The sequence below is a fragment of the Bolinopsis microptera genome, chromosome 10 (genome assembly GCF_026151205.1).
Source record: "Bolinopsis microptera isolate Bmic1 chromosome 10, MBARI_Bmic_1.0, whole genome shotgun sequence".
NCBI classification, from domain to species: Eukaryota; Metazoa; Ctenophora; class Tentaculata; order Lobata; family Bolinopsidae; genus Bolinopsis; species Bolinopsis microptera.
This window is the reverse complement of record NC_087081.1, coordinates 16,448,570-16,473,116: the sequence shown is the minus strand read 5'-3', so window position 1 is coordinate 16,473,116 and position 24,547 is coordinate 16,448,570. Positions and strand designations below refer to the sequence as shown.

The following is a 24,547-nucleotide window of genomic DNA, read 5'->3' as shown; positions in this document are numbered from 1 at the left end:
CAGATCAGGAAACATATTTTAGAGATCTTTCAAGAACAGTTCGCAGCTGCATAAGAATTCTCACACCGTCCTTGTACGTTCTCTTGTCTCCAACATGAGCATGTCTCCAACATGAGCATGTCTCCGAGCCTGTTTTATTTTCACGCCATGTAACCTCCTGGTTATTGGAATAGCACAGAGCTGTCATAGATATAATTTGTTACAAACCCTCTAATCGGATAACCATGATGACCCGTTTAAGCACTGACGTTAATTTGTAAGTTTGAGTTCAGTATCCTGACAACTTTTGGCTATTATGTCAACGTTATGTAGTTAAATGTAGTCAAATGTAATCATAAGCTAAGAATGATTTTGTCGCTCACTGAAAAATGCGGCGCAGACCGTGGCTATGGTTTGGTATTAATAAAGAGTTTTATTATATTTTATAGGATTTGATAAAAGAAAACATATGAGGAGTGGTGTTGGTATTTTAGTTTGAGCCCGATTTACCGGAAGTCTCTCAGTTCCCTAGAAAGCTAGAAGTTCACATCTTGCTTCGACACGCGATATTGTGATAACCTCACACACTTATACTCAGTCCCACAAAGCCTATAGAGGTATATAGAGGTATAGAGAGGTATATAGAGGTAAAGAGAGGTATACAGAGGTATAGTTCAAGGTATAGAGAGGTATACAGAGGTATACAGAGGTATAGAGAGGTATAGTGAGGTATACAGAGGTATAGAGAGGTATACAGAGGTATAGAGAGGTATAGAGAGGTATAGAGAGGTATACAGAGGTATAGAGAGGTACAGAGAGGTATAGAGAGGTATACAGAGGTATACAGAGGTATACAGAGGTATACAGAGGTATAGAGAGGTATACAGAGGTATAGAGAGGTATAGAAAGGTAAAGAGAGGTATATAGAGGTATAGAGAGGTATAGTGAGGTATAGTGAGGTATAGTGAGGTATACAGAGGTATACAGAGGTATAGAGAGGTATACAGAGGTATAGAGAGGTATAGAGAGGTATATAGAGGTATAGAAAGGTAAAGAGAGGTATATAGAGGTATAGTGAGGTATAGAGAGGTATACAGAGGTATACAGAGGTATACAGAGGTATACACTATACAGAGGTATAGAGAGGTATATAGAGGTAATTAGAGGTATAGAGAGGTATAGAGAGGTATTGTATTAGGTAACATCTATTATATTCTCGGCTGACCTAGCTATTGTAAGTGTTGACGATAACTCATGATATGTTTCCAACTCTAGATGTGAGAGATTAGTTAGCTACTACTGTGCACATGGAACACTGTGCAATGTGTGTGATTTAATTTGGCTTACATTTCACACTGCCCCGCAACAAGCGGTGTAGAGTTGTATTTGTATAAGAAGGGGCCTTTCTTAGCGAGGAGAAATTTAATACTGATGTCCATTCATTATCTACAATAGTTTAGATTAAAGACACTTCTGAAGGTGGAATCTTTACCTTAGCTAATCGCTATAAACCTGCATTAAACCATATTATATCATCGTGATATGATCACTAAATAAACCCCTATAATACTCCGCAAACTATCGTAGCGTGATGATCACTGTATAGAATGAAGTGACACGCTCTGGCTCACTACACGATGAAATGGAAACTGATGGAGCACCAGCAACTGAAGAAACAAACACTACTGAGCAGCTGTTTGACAGCTTCCTCTACGATGGTATTTACTCTTCCTTACTGTCGTATTCAATAGCTGGGGGAGGGGGGATGGGGCTGCGTTAAAAGCGCGCCATGTGGATAGTATTACTTTAAATAACTTATGTATACAAACTTATATTAATTTGCCGTTTTGTAATAAAAGTTGCTTTGGCCTTTGCCGCGCGGCTCAAAATTATTTTTAATAAGAAAGTGCTCAAATTTAAAATACTGTTTATTTTTTGTACCTCACATTTTTCAGATAACACCCTATTAAAGACACTTGAGCAGTTTAGTGAGCTGAAAACCCTACTTAACCTTAACGATGTTCCCCATTACCAATTCTTCAGGTAATCTATAAGACTAAACCCCTTCATCCTGTGCAGTAGATATCAGCTTCACCAACTCATATAAATTAGTTTAGTTTAGTACAGACAGATCACTGTAAATTGTGTTGTTGGCGGGTTTAACGGCTGCCCTCAAAGTTTAGACACCGATTTATAGCAAAATGTTCTCCTGCAAAGTTATTGAATTCTTAATGCGTTCAGTTCAATGTGATACTATCATCATGATCTTAATTTTACAGCAAACTCAAAGCCCATTTCTCCTCCTGGAGACATACCTCCTTTATGGAGATCCTACAGCGGCGTCTCAACGTTAAAGATTATGTGAGCTGTGTGGAGAAGTGTAAAGACTGTAACATCTTCATTATCGGAGCTGGTAGGTGGTTGTACGCCGTACGGTAGGGGGGTTGTATGGTTGTACGGGGGAGGGGGTACGGGGGTTATGAGTATTTCACAGTTAGTTATGAGTATTTTACAGTAACGACATTGACCCTTATCATTAGAAACACCCCTCATTCCTAGAAGTTCATTGACAAACTTTGAAAATTCAAAATTCTTGAAATTCAACTGTTTTAGTTACGAATTTGATTTAAAAGACAACAAGGTAAGTAGATTCGACCGTCGCGTACATCTTTATCATGTACAACACAAGATACAAGGGGAGGTCTCTCCCGAACGTTGGGATGGCCTGAGGTGCTTATCTCCTTTTCAGTAACCCTAAGCCACTCTGTGCCGAGGCACTATACTAGCTGTAGGGGGGTTAGTCCTACGATGCAGAGGGTGTGTAATGTGTATCACCAGCCGAAGCTGTACTAAATCACAGTTTGGTAACTGGCCGACTTGCATCCGACCTGATTTGAACCCGGATTGCTTGGAAGGCGATCGTGTTTCCACTACACCACCCGGCCGATCATACCCCATATCGTGTATGGGGTAAAAAGTAATTTGAGACGTTATTTTGAAGAAATAGTTTAAAAATTAAAAATTGTTGTTAACTCCATTTTGCCCTCAATTAGCGAAAAACCTTCCTATCCCTATTTTCTTCGGATTCTGAAAGATCCCGATCTGAAGAATCGATTTAACACATTAAGAATTTAATTCATGATTGGAAGCGCAAGCCATTGATATTCTTATAGCGAAACAAAATTTTAAATAGCTTTGCATCAATTCGCCTTCGACTAAATGCTCCAAAAACATTTTGGATCGAAAGTCAATAAGTTGAACTAAAGATGTGTGATTTGTGAAATATTATATGCCTTTCTCAATAGGTCTCCGTGACAATATGACAAATCGTGAAAAATCGTTTAAAAAAGATGTTCGATATCTCCCGAACGTTTCTAATACTAATGATCAGGGTCCCTATTGAATTTCAATCATAAAATTAATTTATTATTAATTAAGTTATCAATGATATCACCCAATTAATTAATCAATCGATGAATTAATTATGTATTTAATTATGTATTTAATTATGTATTTAATTATGTATTTATGTCAGGTCCATGTGGTCTGCGCAGTGCAATAGAGGCAGCCCTCTGCGGGGCATATGTGGTAGTAGGAGAAAAGCGTACTAGTTTCACACGTAACAACGTGTTACATCTCTGGCCATATCTCATACACGATCTGCGGAACCTGGGAGTCAAGAAACTGTACGGCATGTTCTGTGCTGGCTCTCTAGATCATATAAGTGAGTTATTTGTGAGTTGTACTAATCAATCAGTACTACTACTAATTAGATAATTAGTACTACTAGTACTACTACTTATTAGCTAATTAGCTGAGTTTTATTATCCGGCTCTGTAATCTGAGTATAATTTTACTTATCCAGCTTTTGTGGTTGAATGATTTGAAATTGGCGTACGAGACCGGAGAGTGCGATTTAAATGACATAATAAAAGGCTCTGGATAGGCCGTAATTGATTTGGAGATAATTTGTTAGAATCTCTTAAATCTGATGATGATCTGTTTAAGCAGCACAGACGTTAACTAATAAGTTTGAGGTATGGATATATTAAGTGCTCCGTGAGAACCACTCAGTACTCACTACTGTATTAACGTTATGTAATCGTAATATAAATGATTTTGTCGCCCGTTCGCGTTGAGGAGGTGAAAGCTGTCGCTATGGTTTGGTATAAATAACCGATTTTATTAAGATTTCATTAATAAAATCGGTTATTTATTACCGGGAGATTCTCTGTCCCCTGGAAGTTCACATGTTGCTTTGTAGTAATTTGAGTTTTATTATGCGGAGCTTGTTATATTTATCCGGCTGTTGAGGTTTAATGATTTGAGATCGAAGAGTGCGATCACAGTAAAACTCAAGAGATTATATTCATGAGTAATGCAATTGCTTGAAGTAGAGCAAGGATCAGGAGAGCCGCATTGATTTTACTGAATATTATATGACGTCACGATGTATGACGTCACGATTGTATGACGTCACGATTGTATGATTGATAATGGAGGAAGCTTTCAATTCATATAAATGGAGTTATCAGTATCCCTGAACTTCTGTGCGGAACTACAATCTTCCACTTAATAGCGTCCTAGATTCTGATAAAATATCAACACTAAAATGAGAGAAGAGTTTAAACCTCAGCCAACTTCGAATCATTCAACTTTTTAATTTTAATCGCCACAAAATTTATTGGAAGATATTATAATATTATAGTAAATTTAAAATTATGACAATATAATATATCGGTTAGTGGGTTAAGGGTAAAACTAAAAGGCTAAAACAGTAAAAAGGTAGAACATACAGCTCAGTGTCAACAACAAGATCAACTCTAATGAGATATCTGCGTTTCTCTACGCACTTAGTTAGTTTCTGTGTCAGCAGCACTGGAACAGTTGCCAACACGTGACTCTGGGTATGGGTTGAGTACGTGGGATATCTTAAAGGTTGAGGGTTCAAAATAAAATGTTGCTCAACGTTTCATTGCATTGCCAGCTCGTTTAATTGCATTCGCCAGACAATAGCTTTTAATACTGAAAAGGAGATGAATGAGACCTTAAAACACTTCTTATTTAAACGTGTAAAATATATAATATGTTTATGTAAAATATATGTTTTAAAAACTTATTTCCTGACTCGTTTGGGCTGTCCACCTGACACGTACAGCTGTCCACGTGACCCTAGATCAGATAACGTAACAACTGAAGCTAATGAAAAGTTTTATATTGTACGTGACCATCTGATTAACTTTTGCTATGAAATAGAGCGATCGAGTCATTTGTTCGATTTGATATTAACAATCCTGAAGCTCCTCTATTGCTTTTGTTTCCAAAGTTTTTAGCTTTTTTACGCTTTTTTAGCTTTTTCGATTTCCCTTGCAATCAAATACCAATTCCATTCCTATGAAATTAATTACTATTTTTAATCTTACCATGTAGACCTTATCTCCGTTAACAACTCACTCACACATAGGGCAATTTTATAAATTTTATTATTTATAAAGTTGCCCTATAACCAACCTATCAGAAGCCGTTGCATAATACATGATAATATTATCATGATTGTCAAGATATGATGGTCAAGATATAAGTCACAACACAGCTTGACGTATCATTTCTGTAAATCATTTGTTTGTGTCAGGGTGAGTGGGTTTTTCAAGGCTTTTATCAATTTTCAAATGCATCTCCTTCTTTAGTGCTTTTATTCTATGCTAGTGTTATATATTAGCGCTGCATTTCTTTATCATTGATAGAATCTTTAGTATCGTTGAATCGGCGAACATGTATTTTTGAATAGTTCGAATGTGTTAAAATTAAAGAGTTCTTATGATACGGTTTTAAGAATGTTTTAAGAATTTAATGTTTATGATTTCCCACGGCAGCATCCATGAACTGAAACTCTGCTAAATAGTTATCGATGAACCATTTATATCACGTCATGCTTATTGTGCCAAATGAACACCATTACAATTAGAAGTGCTAAAAATCAGTCAAATTTTAAACAATCTATCGATTTTGAAACTAATGGCAAATTTTGAACGGAGATTATTGACACCCCATTGAAATATCGTGCCTAAAACTGTAAAATTGGTTGAATCTCTTGCTCCTTCATCAAGCTTTTCGATTGAACAGTTTAAAGTTTTAACAGTCCCATTTATTGTGGTGTCGATTTCTCGGTTATATAAAGAGACAGCAACCTCGCCAACTCATTTTAAACAGCGGTATACTTGCAGCTTTAACTCTTTAACTGTAACTTATAGTTATACTGCCTGCCTAGGTCGATCCAGATGAAGTCTGGAACGAATTTCGTAACAGCGCTTCTCTCCATTTATCTCTATTAGTCATGAGCAAACGTAACTTATCGGGTTCCAATCCAGTATCTTCTTGTAGGACGTCCTGAAATATTTTGTGAGGTCGTCCTCAATTATACCGATGGCCATAGGATGGCTGCCAGAAAAGGAGTTTCTGAGCAGGCTGGTCCTGTAAACATCTCAAAACTCTCATGAAACCTGAAGTAGGCTCACTATCACAATGTTTAGTTTGTTATGCAGATTCATAGTCTATTGTCTAAGTACTATGTCTTAACCATCCGCTAATCCCTATCCGTAGGACGGTCATTAAAAAAAGCAAAAGCTTATAGGATATTTGAGGTTTTGAGGTTCATGTAGAGCATCTCTAGATCATTCCTCTAACTCCGTTCACGAAATTTTGATTTTTGTCTGAAACTCATGAACCTTGAAAGCTTGAACACTTTTTTGCACGTTTTCGTTTGAAGATGTCTTGTGTCAACTTAGTTATTGAAATAGATTTTAAAAATAATTGCTGCTCTTTACTTCTTTAACTATTTAATTCCATCCAGTAGCCCCTCCGCGCCGGCCCCTCCCCCACCCCAGTAGCCCAGTAGCCCCCCACCAGCCCCCCACCCCGCCACCCCCCCCCCCCCCCAGTAGCCCCCCCGGCCCCTCCCCCACCACCCTAGTTCAGATGTTGGTAGGTTTTAAGAAACGTCAGTTCCTCCAATCATAGGGCACCTTCAAAATGAAAATTTACCGGATATAAGCTCCTTTATGCCTATCAGGTCATTTACTGTCACTCAATGCAATCAGTTTAAAATTTAAATGGGAAAACTATGTAATATAATAAACGCGAAGAAATTCCAAATAGGTCAGGAAAAAGGTTAGTTGAGAGCTTTATGTTGATCAAGAGTATCGTTTGGAGCGCACTAAGTTGCTTTTTATCTGTTGACGTTCACTTTGTATTACTTATCTATTTAATCATTTCTCCATTTCCGATTTACTCGTTTCATTTCTACCTGCCGTTCGTGTTACCTGACTAGAGCTTGACTAGCATACACTATATACCAGAGACGCCGTTTTCTATGCTATAAGATGTCAGCTGGTATTTATAACATCAGGAACGAGAACCCTCCAGCCAATCACCTGACTCATTATTTCTTATTTTTAGCACAAGCTGAGAATTAGAAGAGAAGATCGATTCTTGCAAGAGTCGCGCCGATTCTTTTATTAAATCAGTCTTATAATGGATTGTTTTAGGAAGTCTTTATAACTAAAAACCTTGACTAAGTCGACTGTTCGAGTGGTTATGTAATACATAATATGTATCCATACTGTTTTTTATCTCAACTCTTATTTTACTTCGGACATTCCAACAGCCACATTGTTACACAAGTGTGTAACCAGCCAATTACAGGAAGCCGAAGGATTCAATTATACATTAGGCCAGTGACGGTTAAGGTAGTGTGTACCATACTTTCTTCGCCCGAGACTTTGCTGCAATGGGCAGCTCCTCATTTAACCCTCACACCCGATTTCTCGAGTATTTGGCTGAGTGGACCGGGGGGCTGCATAGACCACTCAGGATCCTTAGCTGAGCGTCGACGACGCTCACCCCACGGCTAGTGGCAGAGTCGGGAATCGAACCTGGTACCTCAAGCAATACCAGGCCCGGATTAACCAACTGAGCCACTAAGCCGTAAAATACGTATCTCCTGGTTGCTTGGTGGCCCAGTATACCTGGCAATGTGCACATCAAGCCTCATGTCCCCTCATGTGAACTTTAAGGGGACATACACAAGGGTCGACCGAGTCCTCGGCCTCGGCCTCAGTTTTACCGAGGAATAGCGATTTTTCCTTGGCCTCGGTCAGGAGGACAATTCCTCGGTTTGCCTCTGGCCTCGGTTAAAAATTAAGTTGCTATTCCTCGGCCTCGGCGAAATTTTGAAGATTTTAAGGGTCGACCGAGTCCTCGGCCTCAGCCTCGGTTTTACCGAGGAATAGCGATTTTTCCTCGGCCTCCGTTAAGGAGGACAATTCATCGGTTGTCCTCGACCTCGGTTTTATCATTTAAGCTAAATTTCCTCGGCCTCGGCCTCAGTCGCAAATCCTGCCCTCGGTCGACCCTTGGACATTCACCAAAACCTTAATACCCCTCTCATCATGAGCATACAGCTATGGCATTTGCATTTATTGGTACGTTTTGTCAGACTTCAGAGTCATTTAGTTAAACAGATCCACCGTTATTTCATTGATGCGAGACCAAGAGAGAGTGCGTTGAAATTAACAGGCAAAATCCAAAACATCGAGGAAATGATGTGGCACAGCTCAAACGGGGGTCCCTCTCCAGCCACTTCAACCCAACTCTCTGGTTACCTTCAACTGTTCATTACGCTAATCTACTCAGCTCACTATACAGGCGTTATCACAAGAGCACCTCTCAAAGCTTGCCTTCACTAACTATACGACACTTTTAAGCCCTCTATCTAAACTGCCTCTAGCTCTGTCAAACGACAGTTCCAGATTCCTCCATACTTCTTCGGACCTCTGCTTTGCAGCTGTGTAAACAGGGTCAATTACTGGAGGTGGTCTGTGGAGACTGGAGACTGCTATCTGGGGGAGACTGCTATCTGGTGCTGCAATAATACTCTGCCCAGTGGCTAGTGCCTAGCCCTCATGTTGATCCGTCATTGCCACCTTGTTTCCTGCACCAATCAGATAATATTTTACCCTTACTCAACTTTCTCCTCTGTACCCTTCGAGCTATACATGTTCCTGATGACGATTTACTTTCGCTTTAGTTTACCCTTGCACCTCTGTTTACATTTTTAGCCTCCTCAAGTTATTTCATTAGTTAATTTTAACCTTAGTGATCATGATATTTGATACAAGAGAAACGCCAGTCTAACAGACAAAGAGGATTATTAAGACACACACAATCTTAGAATGTTGATAAATAATCTAGCATTTGATAAACAGAGCAAATTTTATAATAACATAAACCCGCCACGCAAAGGGTTTATATAACAGATCATCCCGCGCTAGCGGGATGATCTGATAAACACATACGAGTGCGCGCAGCGCACGAGTTTTGTGTTAATATGTAATCCCGAAGCGCCAGCTGAGGGATTACATTTATTTAGCCCTGAGCGTGAAGTGTTTATGGATTATAATTATCTCCGGCGATTTCGACAAGGGATTTATACTTTAGAAGAGAGTGATAAAATAGTTTTTATTTCGGAATACGGGTCTGATTTTAGTAATATTTTCATTTCTATTTGTGATGGTGATAACAAGTGATACGATAACGTACTAACAGTAGTAAATTAAGATTAAGTAGCACAATTGAAGTTATACCGGTTAAACAAGCAATAGAAAATATATTTACGATGAAAAGCAAGCTATATCAAAATGTAAAATTGTATTGATACTGTTAGTGATAGTCAGAGCAGGTGAAAACAGTTTAATCGAGTTTAATTGTCATAGTGGAGCAATAGCTTGAACGTTAGCAGGAACAAGAGCTGGAAGGAGAGCAAGCAAAACAATACTATTTTTAGGGCACGGACAAGGGTAGCTGGCTAGTCGCCAACTTCTCACGCCACGCGTTGGAGAAATTCCAAGAATTAGCTGCTTTGGCAACGTTCCCAGGAATTTGCGTGTAAAAGAAGTGGACGGTTACGATGTTTCATATCACGTGGTGCGCTTTCGTGTCACGTGGTATAGACTCGGCGTATGCTATTGGTGGCAAGTGGTACGCACGTGACGCGCCCACGTGATCGCGCGTCTAACTGTTCTACTATTATCGAGTTCTAATCAGCAGTATCATTGATTATTGTAAGTCGGAGAATTGAATGATAAACATCAGTTACGACTAAAAAGCGGGCCGGGTTTATACAAATTTCCGGGGCGGGATGATATCACCTTGAGATGTTTATCTAACAGCGGGCCGGGCTGAGTGATAATATGATCCCGCGTCGAAATCCCGGAGATATTTATAACTTGGGAGGTATTTAATAATAGCACTATTTAATCACAATGCTGGCAAGCATTACCGTCGCCCTTATATTCACAACACTATTTACCCCCTATACGATTATATCCCCTTTATTGTTTTCCAGGTATTAAGACTCATCGAAAGTAGTTCAGCAGGTACATTTAAGTTCAAAACATTCTAATTCAATGTTGAAGATGACAGGAATAAGAAATAGTTGTATGGAGGTTTTTAAGAAATTTGCGCAAAATACGCGCCAGCATGTTATACGAAATTAGGTAAAAAACCCAAAATCGCCATATTCAGGTGCCTTAAAAACCATGTTAAAATTGAGTTAGAGATCTGAAACTTTGCAGGGCGTCTAGACCTTGTCCAAATCGACTGTAAAAAAAATGTCATGTTTCAGGAGTATCGGGAAGTGGGTTTTCTGGAACCCCTGTTTTACAACAGATTGTCGTGAAGATATATATGTATGTATAGACGCTTTTTGCAGTCAATTGTAGCCTACATTTAAGTGTCCGTAGATTCAAAAGTATAAACGATACAGTCATTTCGAACCACAGGTTTTAAAGATAATTGTTTAAGCTTTAGTTTACATTGTATTGAAAAATAATTTAACGTCATCATCATCACTTGATGACGTCATCAAGTTAAGTGTTTTTAAAACTTGACTTTTGACAAAGTAACAACTTTTTAAATCGATTTTACACTATTAAGGAGTAATTTTATTCAAAATCTGAGGACATTTTCATCTTAGATAATTGTTCAAGCATTCCGAAAATCTACCGGAATAGTTTCCTACCTTGCTCCTTCATAAAGATATTTGCTATTGAAGTTAGTGCTTTTTTGAAGAATAATTTTATAAAAACACAAAAGTTGTGAATTAGTATTCTCTGGTGTTGGGCCATCCCTTGGGTTGTGGAGCTCAATTTTGCTTCTTAAAGGTGTAAATTGTGTTATAGGCTAGTTTTAAAGTTAAAAATCGAAAAGTTGCACACGTGGGGACACGCCCAAATTCATTTAAAATCGCTAAAATCGCTAAAAATTTTGATTTTCACGATTTTTATCAACTTTGGAGTCCCGCTGTGATCCAAGTTCTTTTTGAAATCTTCTGAAACTTTGCATGCTTATCAAACTATATATTAAATACCACTATGCAAAAATTTACGGTGATTCAATATTGTATGCGCACGCGACGTCCGCTCAAAGTTTGCACGTGCGAAAGGTGAGAAATTTGCTCATTCGTGATTTCGAATATATTCTGCTTTCCACGATATTTAAATGGCATTATATATGAATTTAATGCCAACTTGAATGAGTAAAAAGTGCCATATTCAGTCGGTTATCGACAGAAATACCTAACTAAACACAAGGAAACGTTTTCAAAGGCAGAATTTCGAAATCGTCGAAATTACCTCCTTGTTAATGAAGTTTCGACTAGCTGTGTAAATTATCCTGACATTATAATCAAAAAGAGATGATATTTGACCAAAACCCATAATCATGGGTAGAGTGTACCGCTGCCAGTGTCTCTCTTTTCCAAACAAAAGGAAATGATATTAATTTGAGGAACAGTCCGCTAATGCAAATTGATACCGAGAATGAAATCGGTCGCTCGCTTTTTCCATTCGATCACGGCTTACGAATTGTAATAAAGCTTATTGATTTGAAAAAGCGAGCGACCGATTTCATTCTCGGTATCAATTTGCATTAGCGGACTGTTCCTCAAATTAATATCATTTCCTTTTGTTTGGAAAAGAGAGACACTGGCAGCGGTACACTCTACCCATGATTATGGGTTTTGGTCAAATTAATTATATACTAAATCTAATAAACCCTCCGAGTTCTGACTCCCATGTCTACTAGTCGTTGAGCTCCGCGCGTTTCCAAGGTTTATAATACATATAGATATATATATATATATATAGACTAGAGTTTATGAGATTAAATAAACTGGAGACTGCTATCTGGTGCTATATTTAATAAACTCTAGTCTTCCTCCACCCGATCTTCAGTCACTTCAATTTGCAGGCTTTTAAGCTCACTTTCTCAAATTGCATCTGTCAACACTTTGTTTTATAATATTTACTATTTAGCTTAAACGTTAGTCTCCCTCTACCTCTACCTCCCTCCACTCAATCGTAGCAAATTCTCCACGTGCAAATTCTCCACGTTTAGTTTCTTTCTATATTTATTTTGGGACAGGTGACAACTGACAGGTCAAAATTCATATTAAATCTCTCCTGCAACTCGGTAAGTTTTGCGCGACTAATTCGCTTATATATGAGAAAGCGCAAAAAACCTGAAAAATATATATATATATATATTTTTCAGGTTTTTTGCGCTTTCTCACTTGCAAGTGAATCTACCTTACGAGACATATTTAAATGGTACGAAAGTTGGTTGTTTTTTGAAAAAAAACAGCACCATATTATGACTGCCAAAATTTAGGTCACCATCATTATTTTCCTCAAATTATTTTTTCACGGATTTTTCTTAATTATGACTTTTAATCAATTTATTATCAATTTATCAATATAGTAAGTTATTAATATGATTCATCAAACAATTAATGAGCACTACTAGTATTCGATCATGAATTGCTTTTAAAATGATTTTGGTCACGTTCCATTAAAAATAAGCAAGCTCTGTCACTACTTTATTGGTCACAGCGGTGAAATTTCGGGATTAGTGGAAGATAACAAACACTGTCGGTCTCCTATACCCTCTGGAGGATTATAAGTTAAGTTGACGCTAACTTTCAAAGGCTCCGGAGAAATTGTTTACAAGATGAGACAGCTGATCAGAGAAGATATTTAAATTTAATTGAAAAAATCCCCAAATACCATGATTAAATTTGGTGGTTACTTACTTTGGTTACTTTGGTGTACTTCATAGAATCGGGTCATCAGAATTGCTGACCACCCGGACAGCGAGGTCGCTGCCGTCGCTAACTTTAATCCAGTAACGAGTTTCCATTTCGACAGCTGTATCCTGCCACTGGAGGCTCATCCGGGAATGATTTCACAAACGTCGTAAGCATTTCTTTAAAGTGCAGGAGGTCTTCGATAGTATGCATGTTTGGTTGGATTAAGTTCCACAATCGACGTTCGATAACTCCAATCAAATTGTCATAGATCGTTTGGTGGCGCTAACTACTAGATTTCTTCAGAGTGGGGATAAGTGACTTTTGGCCATGCCGGAGTGTCTCGAAAACTGGATGTCGACATCATTTGGGCACTTGCCGTGGAGCAATTTCCACGTGACGTGGATAATGTTCGTTCTTTCCTCCGTTGCAATGACATCAAATTTAATGCCTCAAGTCTCTGCCGGTATTTTTCGGAAAAAATTCCCATATTTTCGTTTCCAAAACATTTAGGTGACCACCGGAATTATGTCGAACATAAATATTTCTCCGAAGGTAAGAGCAATAATATTAATATGTCAAACTCTTATAATGTGACAAATTCGTCTGAGGTGCGATTTCTCATTTCTGTCAAATGACAATTTATCGGTTCTTTGATTTTTGAACACTTAATGCGATTGCATTAAAATGGATAGTTTAAATAAAATAGTTAAAAACATGTTGCTTATACCCACTTCAAAAACTCTTACTGAAATACAGAAAAATTGATAACAAATTAAACATTTTTTACAGAAAAAATAAAATATATCTTACAATTTGTTGAGCAATTTAGTTGTTCATCGGACTAAATGTAAATGCCTGTAAATGCCTTGATACCTTGTATCTATTTTTCCCACATTATCGAACGTCTGGTCTTGTTGTCACTCTTAAACGTTATTCCCGTTAACTATTCTGTCACTGTTTTCCCAGCAATCATCCCACGCTTGCTCTTGGAGTCACTTCTTAAACTTCTTGCTCTTATACTTGCAACCGTTTCTCATGTTAAATTTTTAGTCATTTTTCATCTAGGTGATGAAGGTGTTTAAAATGAACATGAAATATTGTGCTCGTGTACCGTGCATATGAAACTGACACAAGTATAAGTATACCACCAACAAAGCGCGAAATTGTAAGCCCCACAGGTCCTATTTCTGAATGGCAAACTTACTGAATACTTTAGTAGAACAAACCCAGGTTGCTACATTTCTTTCAGCGAATAGAATACATTTGCTTTAATTTCTAAGCAAGCCCTAATGATATGCTTCATACCATCTTATCTGACATGGTATTGAAAAAGGATCATTACGGAAGAATTTTATATTCGTTCAATAACAACCATAACAATTAACAACGGTCAAAAATTGTTCGTTCAATATTTCCTAAATCTTGTCTTCCCTGACGTTGTTGCTGCAATTTCAACTTTAATGATATTGAAACTATTTAGATATTTGAAATAAGGAATGACATAACCACGATAACGATCAAACCGTAGCTGGTTGTCTGTCTATTTGAGACAGGTGCTCTGCTATGTCTAGCGACTGTGTGACATTCTATATGTGACACTATACTTATGTCTAAGAGTACCCGTCTAGACATTGAAACCTGCAAACCTGCAAACCTGCAAGCATTTGTTAAAGGCTGCGTGATTTTTAAAGAGCGTTATTTCACTCAGCTTGCCAGTTTTTTCAGATATACACCTGTGGCTTTATGTTCGTTAATTTCTGGCCCTTTGAGATTAATGGGACTATGCACACGAGGATTTAAAAGATTGAAGTGTTCATTTTCCAACATGAACAACAGCAGCGGACTGGTACGGAATGTCACGGAATGGCATTCCGCTGATTATATTGATACCTCTGGAACCCGTACATTAGCTCAGACATTATCAAAGAAATGGTATTTTTCTCTCTTTCTCTGTCATTTCAGTGATTGCTTTTTGTGATCGGTACTGCGCGGCTAATATTAATATACCTTTATGATATGTACCATTTTATCATTTCTTTGTTTTGAGTGAAGGATGTTTGGGCGTACAATGATTATGCAATATGCAATGGACACGTCATTATGTATGCTTTCTATTTTTACAGAAATCTTTGATATTTCCGTATCGATGCGCTTCTGTGACTGTTTGAACGCTTTGATGCATTACATTTTAGGAATAGACTGTCAAATTAGAACTGTTAAATTGTGTTAGTAATCTTCTAATTATAACTTTGATATTTTGCAAACCCACCAAGGTACTATTTAACTTGCTTGTAATATAATTTCGTTGCTCTCTCTGTTTTTATTAGGAAAAAACATAATACAAATTATGTTGGTAATCTTCTAAGCCCAGAAATTATAACTTTCATATTTTGCAAACCCACCAAGGTACTATTTAACTTACTGGTATTATCATTTCTCTCTCGTTTAAATATTGTATTGTATCAGATGCCATCGTGGAGTAGGTCTCCTGCACCTTTTCCCCCTCGACATAATAGAAAAAACCTAGACATGCAGTTTCATAGGCTCTGTTTTTGTTAGTAATTGTAATTTTTGCTTAAATTTTACTCTCAATTAACTATCGCTTTGTTATTTTATTAAACATTTTTGGCTATTATATTACCCGAAAGAATATTTTCCATCTTCTTCGGCTACTTTTATAATTCTAAAATAACACTTACTGTGTCGTAACAAGAAACAGAGTCCATCTTTTGTATTAATTGTAAATGTCTATTCTAATAATATACTACTACTACTACTACTACTTTAATAATAAAACTTTAAAAAACCCTGTCCACCCAGCTCATCAAGATGTCAATGACTCCAGAACAGCTGCTATTTGTTGGACTACTCTCTCTAGCGTGCTGCTTGGTCGGATCCACAGCTAACCTGCTCTCTCTCAGCTACTTCCTGTTTGGGAACCAGAACAAATGCCACATCAGCAACATCCTCTTCAAGCTCATCAACATCACCGACCTCATCATCTGCCTGGCTGTGCTACCGGTGGCGGTCTCTGCCATCTCGTACGGGAGCCCGCACTTCTTCGGGGCGGATATTCTGTGTAACATGTGGGTATTTGTGTGGTACACGGTGTCCCGGTACTCTCTCTTCCTGATAGCTGTGTTGAGTGTAGCCCGGACCAACTCCCTCCTCTACCCTCTCTTCCCTCAACAGAAGGCCTGGTATCTTGCTCCTTGTGGAATCTACCTGTTTGTCCTGCTGGTTCAGGAGACCTTCCCGTACTGGTATGGAGAAGCTGCCCACTACTGGCCTCAGATAGTGTCCTGTGGGTGGTTCCTGGAGGAGATCCTGGATGTGAACAGTGTGCAGTACCATGTCGCTCACATGGTGTTTGTAGTGATCGAGACTGTTGTCCCCATTCTGGTCATTACCGTCTCCTCAATCCTGTCCTGGTCCTTCCTCTGCCTCATCAACAGGAGGCGTAACACTGTCTTCCGTGCCAACTCCAACGAGAACTCCAAAGCAAGCACATCAGTGTGCAACATATCCCTCCGACAGTTCAGTGTCAACAAGAGTTCCTCGGTAGACCAACGGCAGTCGTCTCAATGTAGTGACGGGTTAAAAGCTGCTGACACAGTATCCAGATCTGCCTCCTTCACCATCCTCATAATCGGAGGAGTATGCCTAGTGCTGAACATTCCGTTCGGACTGGTAATAGTGTTGAGTAGTGTGGAACAGTTTACTGATTGCTATCTGATATGTCTGCAGCGTATGGTTTCCCACCAGAACTTCCTGCTGCTCATGTTCCTCATACACACAGGTGCTATTGAGCTGAACTCTGTCATTAACCCGCTGCTTTACATCTGCAGGATGAACAGACTCAGGAGCTTCATACTAGGGCTGTTGAAATTTAAACGAGTTTCATTTTCTTGATACAAACCAGTGTTACAATGGTGTTACTATGGTAACCAGTGTTACAATAGTATCCAGGGGATCCTTATTCAGACTAGATTTGAAGAGCTACACACATGATACATGCTACACGAAGAGGTCTCCTCCTAGTCGTTGGAGTGGCCTGCATCACACACACATCTCTTTGATACGGTGATTCATCTTCCTCCATTCCACTCGTTTTAGAGCTAACTGTTTTACTGCGTCTCTGCTGATGTTATCGACACCTGTAAAGTCAGCCGCATCCTGGTCCTTGTGGGGGTCATCCTCCCAGTCTCTTTCTGGTTTCCAATCCAGTAAAAATTGGAAAACCGTGTCTCTGGCATTCTGACAACGTGTCCGTACCTCCTTAGTCTAGCCGAACCGATGAAAGTTTCAATAGACTTAATTCCAGCACGCCTGAAGACTTCTTTATTGGAGACATGGAAGAACCACTTTATCTTCAAGATTCTTCTCAGCGAGGTCAGATGGAAGACCTCGAACCGTTTCATCTGCTTCTTTGTGTTCCAGACTTCAGCTCCATATAACAGAATAGTAATAACAGCAGCCTTGTAGATACATGCTCAATACATGAGCGGTTCCGTCTGAACCCACACTGATTTTCCCTAAGAAGACACTCCATTCCAACATCCAGCCTCTTAAGAAGAACCATTTGAAGAACATCAGAAGACGTTGCCCTATTTAAAGAGCTGTAGATTCTCTTCAGTGGTGACCAGATATAATACCTTAATGTTGAGGTTAAGATTCCTCAGCAGCTTAGACCCTAGCTAGACACAACGTTGGTAGTGAGTGAGAGGGAAAGAACGAAAGACATATCAGTTAAGGAATACTGAGCAGACAATTTAGTGATTGAAAGTGACTATGGAATATCCGTGATTATATTATTAATATGCTGTAAAAACTTGCAGATTTTACACACTATGATTTTGAGCGAGTACTTATTATTAACTCGATTTTAATGTTAACACTGTCAGATATTATTATTTTAAATGTCCGCTTTTTTGTTAAACCATTAAAATCTAATTTGAATTGTTGTCATTGCTACGAAAATTTCAATCATTTAACCAACAAATGCCTGATTTATCCAGAATCCATCATACTGCAGCAGATACTTACCTTAAATGTAACCCAAATGATCAACTATTTACTAGTACCCAAAACTTGTCCCTGCAGGAAGAGGTAGAATGTAGGATTTTATTCTATATATATATTGTGTTGTTAGGCTTCATATTACACTGCACTATTAAATCCATATTTCACGTTATCAGGACTGGAAATAGTATAATAATCATATTGCACTTAAGTCTCACTGTATAACGCTAATGTACACTTAGGGTGGGCAATGATTGAACCTATAAATAGGTTTAGACTTTAGGGGAATGTAGTGTAAGGGAGTTTAAGTTAGATAACTCATTATAACTCATTTAACTCATTATAACTCATTACTGAACTCCTTAGAAAGAATACTAACATCCTTGCAACCAGGTATCAGACGGCTGCAGCTCATCCTCATGAAGATTGCACTTGTTCTGGGGGTGAAGGTTTTCACCAACACTTCCTTCGTGGAGTTCCTCGAACCGTGCAATACTACGGGCTGGCGTATCAGCGTCAAACCCAGCAATACCGAAATCGAGATGACGGATTTTGATGTAAGTACACGCCGGAACTATTTCTGGATATCATGTTGCAGAATATGAGAATATTTAACAATCTGTCTGTCTGTAGGTTAATTGATAATTCAGTCTACAAGACGTATTGTCACGTACTATAACAAAATAATACACGAGTACCCGACTCTCGAAGATGCGTGACCCGTCCGACAATATATTATATTGTACTGATCCTTAGCATTGAGGATATTATATGTACTGGCATTCATGAGAATGTTCGTAATCAAATTTTAGGCCACATGTAGCTCCGTGATAAAGTGTCACGTGAGGTAAAATGGCGGCAAGTCAGTGACGTTTATGTAACGCGCGGCGCAAATTCTGTGTAAAAAAACCTGACGGTGTCAATCACATTCATGAACGCATGGAATTACAGAAAAATCGGCACTGAATACCACGCGTTGTAGTATTGTGAAGTCTCGAGTGATTAGATGGGTATGCACTATGCATGATAATAAGCGATTAACTTAACGGCTGGCTTTGTCTTGTTGAGGAGTGTTAACGATTAACCCATTAGGGACGATAGGGTCGTTTTTATGACCCACCTTTTCTAGACGAAAAACCAAATAGAAAAGGTGGGTCATAAAAACGACCCTATCGTCCCTAATGGGTTAACAGTAGACTGACATGAGGAGACAAGTTTAGGATCAGTGTTGATGTGATCATCCCAGTCGATTGGAGAAAGCTATGTAATCAGTGGCAGTGTTACTGCCAACCACCTGTTAGGGGAAGCTGCTTTTGAAAAGAATGTTTCTACAAAGTTTGTACGAAAAGTGTTCTCTCACCAAATTGATTTAATTACAATCCTGCGAAAATTATTTCCAAATAAATGATACTCAGAGTAATAGATGGTGATTACCAACTAAAAGTACTAAGAAAGTAACCACATGCACTTTTATGTACCATCTTTTGAAGAGGTTCAGTTTCTAGGATATTACCACAGTATTTTAAATTATAAGGGGAAGTGTGACCACTATACTGTCCGTTCTACCTCATGGTATTGTGTTATGCTGGTGATATTTTGTCAATTAGATAACTGTTATATCATTAAGGGAGGGGGGGTTCACCCTGATTTTTTTGTGAAATTTGATTTGGAGATAGAAATTGACCAACAAACTAGGGTGACCGAACTTTTGAGGGGGTTCCGGACTCCGGGTGCCCACCGGACAGCCACGCCCATCAGTGGCGTAACTTTGCCTTTTGGCGCTCCCCCGCTCAGTGACGAAAAGCGCCCCCCTTAAATTTTTTGTGACCCTAAAAAAAATTTAAAAAAAAAAAAAGGTCGGGTACTTTTTTTCTCGCCCCCCTGGCCCTACAGCTTTTTGCGCCCCCTGAAGCAAAAAAGGGTACCCCAAAAATTTTTTTCGCGTCGACCGAACGCTAAATTGGGCAGGGAAATACACAAACAAGGCGTTTTTTCAGTGAAAGGGCCTAAAATTCAGGAAAATTGCGCCCCCCTTATACGGCGCGCCCCCCCCCCCCCCCCCCGCAGCGGGGTCTGCGGGGCCCTAAGTTACGCCACTGACGCCTATTTTTGGTCCCAATTATGCCAAATCACCTTAACATGCTCAAAACCCAGATTTTAGGCGGTGACCGACAACTAAGAACCGCTCATTCAGGCTCCCGCAGGTATCACATCACATGGCCCAATCAGTGACGTGTCATTTGTGATGTGATCCATATTCTAGCCATCCTAACAGCCGGACAATCAAGAACCTGGATAGGGTTCACATGACAGTTTAGTAAGTAGCTGTGAATTATGAAGTATAATATTAAGAAGTGTTCGACCTCTCTGCATGTGTTCACATGACGGACGTGATCCAGGTTCGAAAGGGGCCGGTTCTCGACGAGAACCGTTCTCGTATCAGCCACTGCGATACCTTATTCACCGTGATTGGATCTGCTTATTGATTATTCGACTGCTTTTGGACGGTTACAGTTGGGTTAGCTAGTTAGAATACGATGTCGGCTCCCTATTATTACTTTATTAATGATTTGGTTTAATTATACTCATACATGGTTTGTTATAGCTGTGGTCAGTTTACTACCCCCCTCATCAGATGAACATTTCACGTGTGGCAGTGCAATTGTTTCATATTCTAGCTCAAACTTAGCTCTCCTTCAAAGCTTATCGGTTTTCAAGAAAACAACAATTTCAAAGTTTGGCACCGGTCTAGTCTCTTAATAAGTTTCACGTCTTTGTGTTTTCAGTCTCGATGTTCCCTCATCGCATCATGACTAATTGCACGGAGTACTATAGTGCTACTGGGGAGGAGTTTGTTGACATACCACCACTATTGTGCACCAAAGAAATATATCCATTATATTGGTTCCGATGTAATGAGGGACAGTCTAAACTTCAAAAGTTTGAGAGCTGGAAGATTAAACAATTGAGACATTCAGGGCAAATGAACGAGCGAGGACTATTGTAATGCAGCTGTTACGTACCTACTCAAAAACGGCTGAATCCCCGCCTAGAAAGAAAACTCATCTCACAGTTTTCTTAGTTATAAATTACTTCGACTTGGCGATTCAAATTTGTTTACTCCTATCTTCCTATCAACTTAATCCTCTCAAGCAATGAAACATTTCTGCGCATCTGTAGTTTTGCTAACACTTTTAGTGTTTTTTAACCTTCCTTAATCAGTTGCGTAACGTTGCCTGTCGGATGGTACAACGCAGTAGAGCCACGGCGTCCGGATCTGCACAGCACATGAAATGTTTAAAGTATCTCCAGAGGTTCTTAGTTGTCGGGGATATGTAATGATTGGTTCTTAGTTGTCGGAGCTGATTGCATTTCCCAAGCTAGCATTTTAATGAGTTAACTAGGTAAGATTGACAGGTTCTTAGTTGTCCGTCAGCCATTTTAGGTGCTCTACTTGTAGCTAGTGATCTACTGAACTTGTATATGAATTTTAATCAAGATTGGAAAAAAATGCCTGAGTTATGAGCCAAAAACCATATGCCCATATTCGGGCATACGCAAAATTTGATCGATTTTGGCCCATAAATAAATGGCGAACCGTCCATTGTCCCGGTTCTAAACTGGGACCTTCAACTCGAAGGTAATTTATTAATAGACTAGAAAACCCGTGGTCACAGGGAGGAAGCTAATAGTATTCTTTGGAATTCAGTTTTAATCGTGTCAAAAAGTATTCATCCCCACCGAAGATACAGCCAAATAAAATGTTGCTCGTACTAAACACAGCGTAATATCAACAAAACCGATTAAAATGACGTTAAAACAATCATTGCACGTGCATGTGCGCGTTTCAACCGTCGTTACTATGGTTACTATGCAACTACCTATTTCTTATCTATTTGCACGTGGGCGGTCGTACAAACGTACAAAGGGAATTCTCTGAATTATAGTAGAGACTAGAAAACCCGTAGTCACAGGGGGGAAGCTAATAGTATTCTTTGATAGTCAGTTTTTATCGTATCAAAAAATATCCATCACAACCGAAGGTACAACCGATTTAAATGATGCTCGCACTAAACACAACGTAATATCAACAAAACCGATGAAAAATGCCGTTCCCCAATCTTTGCACGTGCACATTCGTGTAACAACCCCAGTTACTATGGTAACTACGCAACTTCCCATTTCTTGTCTAATTTGCGCGTGGGCGGTCGTACAAACGTACATTGTACAAAGGGAATTCTCTGAATTATAATATAGACTAGAAAACCCGTGGTCACAGGGAGGAACCTAATAGAGTAATAGAGTAATAGTATTCTTTGGCAGTCAGTTTTAATCGTGTCAAAAAGTATTCATCCCCACCGAAGATACAGCCGATTAAAATGTTGCTCGCACAAAACTGAAGCACAACGTAATATCAACAAAACCGATAAAAATGCCGTTCGCCAATCTTTGCACGTGCGTGTATTAACCCTCGTTAGATTGGGCGACATCTGTCCGACAGCGACATCTGTCCGAAAGCTGAATTAGGGATTTCGGACAGATGTCGCTGTCGGACAGGAGTCGTTTTTGGCGACATCTGTCCGAAATTTGGATCATATTGTAATTTCGGTTCACATTCGTATTTCACAAGCTCACAGGTAATCTCGTGACGTTCTAAAGCTGATGTGATCGCTTAAGATCTGATCCATCGATACGTGATTGACTAGTTGAGAACAGGATCGTGCTAGCCGTACCCTAACAAGCTGTCGATCACATCACAGGACATGAGTACATATAGGACAGCAGTATGGAGATCACTTATCGCAATCCACAATGGCAACCAATTTTCAGTTTATCCCTGGACGCAAACAAGGCTCGGACAACCCTGTCCTAAATGGCTTCAGATACGTCTTCGACAAGCGAAGAGACGACACGTCCTATTGGAAATGTTCGGATTTCCGAAAGGGTTGCAGAGCCCGCACCTTCAAATCCGCACCTAATCTCTTCCATCAGCTCTTCACAGTCCATGGCCTCTTCACTGACGGCTGGCACCTCCCCCTCTTCTATGGACTCCTTCCTGGAAAAACGACGACCCTCTACCGCAACCTGTTCGAGGAGATAGACACCTGGGCTTCTGGGGGCTACCAACCACAATCCATCCTCATGGACTACGAGCTCGCCATTCACAACGCAGTTGCTTCCGTGTGGCCCTCCACTACCAGACGAGGATGTAACTTCCACTACAAGAAAGCCCTCCTGAATCATGTTAAGCAGACCAACATCTGGGAGGAGTACCTGACTCCAAACTCTCCTGTTCGGGATTTCTTCGCGATGACTGGAGCGATTGCCTACGTACCGGAGACTGACGTCCCTCGAATCTGGAGACACCTGAAGCCCCTCCTTCCTATAGACATGGCTGAGATTGCTTCATACTACGAAAACACTTGGATCGGGATTCGGGACATCAACCACCAATCCTAACTTCGCTCCCCACATGTGGAATCAACACGAAGCTGCACAGATGAGGATTCCTCGCTCATCCAACATCGCAGAAGGTTGGCATCACGGATTCCATTCAATGCTGTCCTGCTCGAAGCCCACAATTTGGAAGTTCCTTGATTGCCTTAAAGCAGAACAAGCCCTTACAGACGTGAAGAAAACCAAGAGAGACGGGCGGGAACTACCTGAGCCACGTGCACCCAAATGGATCCGTTATGATCGACAACTTCAGAGAATTGTAGATGATTACGACAACTACAGCAACCCTATGGATTTCCTTAAAGCTATCGGAAATTTGACTATGCTTTAGATTTGATTCTGTGATATTGTATTATATTGAATTAATTTATAACATTTAAATAACATTGAAACTATTGTTCAATTACAAACGTACATTGTACAAACAAAAAGAATTCTCTGAATTATAAGTAACTAGAAAACCCGTGGTCACAGGGAGGAATCTTATAGTATTTTTTGTTAGAAATTTTAAATCGCGTCAAAAATATCCTACACAACCGAAGATACAGCCGATTAAAATGTTGCTCGCACTAAACACAACGTAATATCACCAAATCCGATAAAAATGCCGTTTTAACAATCATTGCACGTGCACGTGCGTGTAACAACTCTCGTTACCATGGTCACTTCGCAAGCTTTTGCTTTTTACCTTATTTGCACGTGGGCGGTCGTACAGTGTACAGACAACAAAAATAATTCTCTGAATTATAAGTAAGATACTAGAAAACCCGTGGTCTCAGGGAGGAAGCTAATAGTATTTTTTTGTTAGTAAGTTTAAATCGCGTCAAAAAATATCCTACACAACCAAAGATACAGCCAATTAAAATGTTGTTCGTACTAAACACAGCGTAATATCAACAAAACCGATCAAAATGACGTTAAAACAATCACTGCACGTGCACATGC

General features: G+C 39.4%; 1 protein-coding gene across 4 annotated transcripts in view; it reads left to right on the top strand.

The window, feature by feature from the left end:
* LOC134822096 (F-actin-monooxygenase mical2b-like) overlaps positions 1–24,547 on the top strand; it is a 176,776-nt gene that overhangs the window by 75,131 nt on the left and 77,098 nt on the right. For 3 of the 4 annotated variants that reach the window (XM_063832993.1, XM_063832990.1, XM_063832992.1), the window contains exons 2-6: positions 1,567–1,697; positions 1,935–2,022; positions 2,259–2,392; positions 3,515–3,703; positions 18,539–18,702. In XM_063832993.1, the coding sequence (XP_063689063.1) occupies positions 1,622–1,697; positions 1,935–2,022; positions 2,259–2,392; positions 3,515–3,703; positions 18,539–18,702 (651 nt within the window). In that variant the 5' untranslated portion in view covers positions 1,567–1,621. The remainder of the gene's footprint in view (positions 1–1,566; positions 1,698–1,934; positions 2,023–2,258; positions 2,393–3,514; positions 3,704–18,538; positions 18,703–24,547) is intronic. The other variant, XM_063832991.1, reaches the window with a different exon arrangement.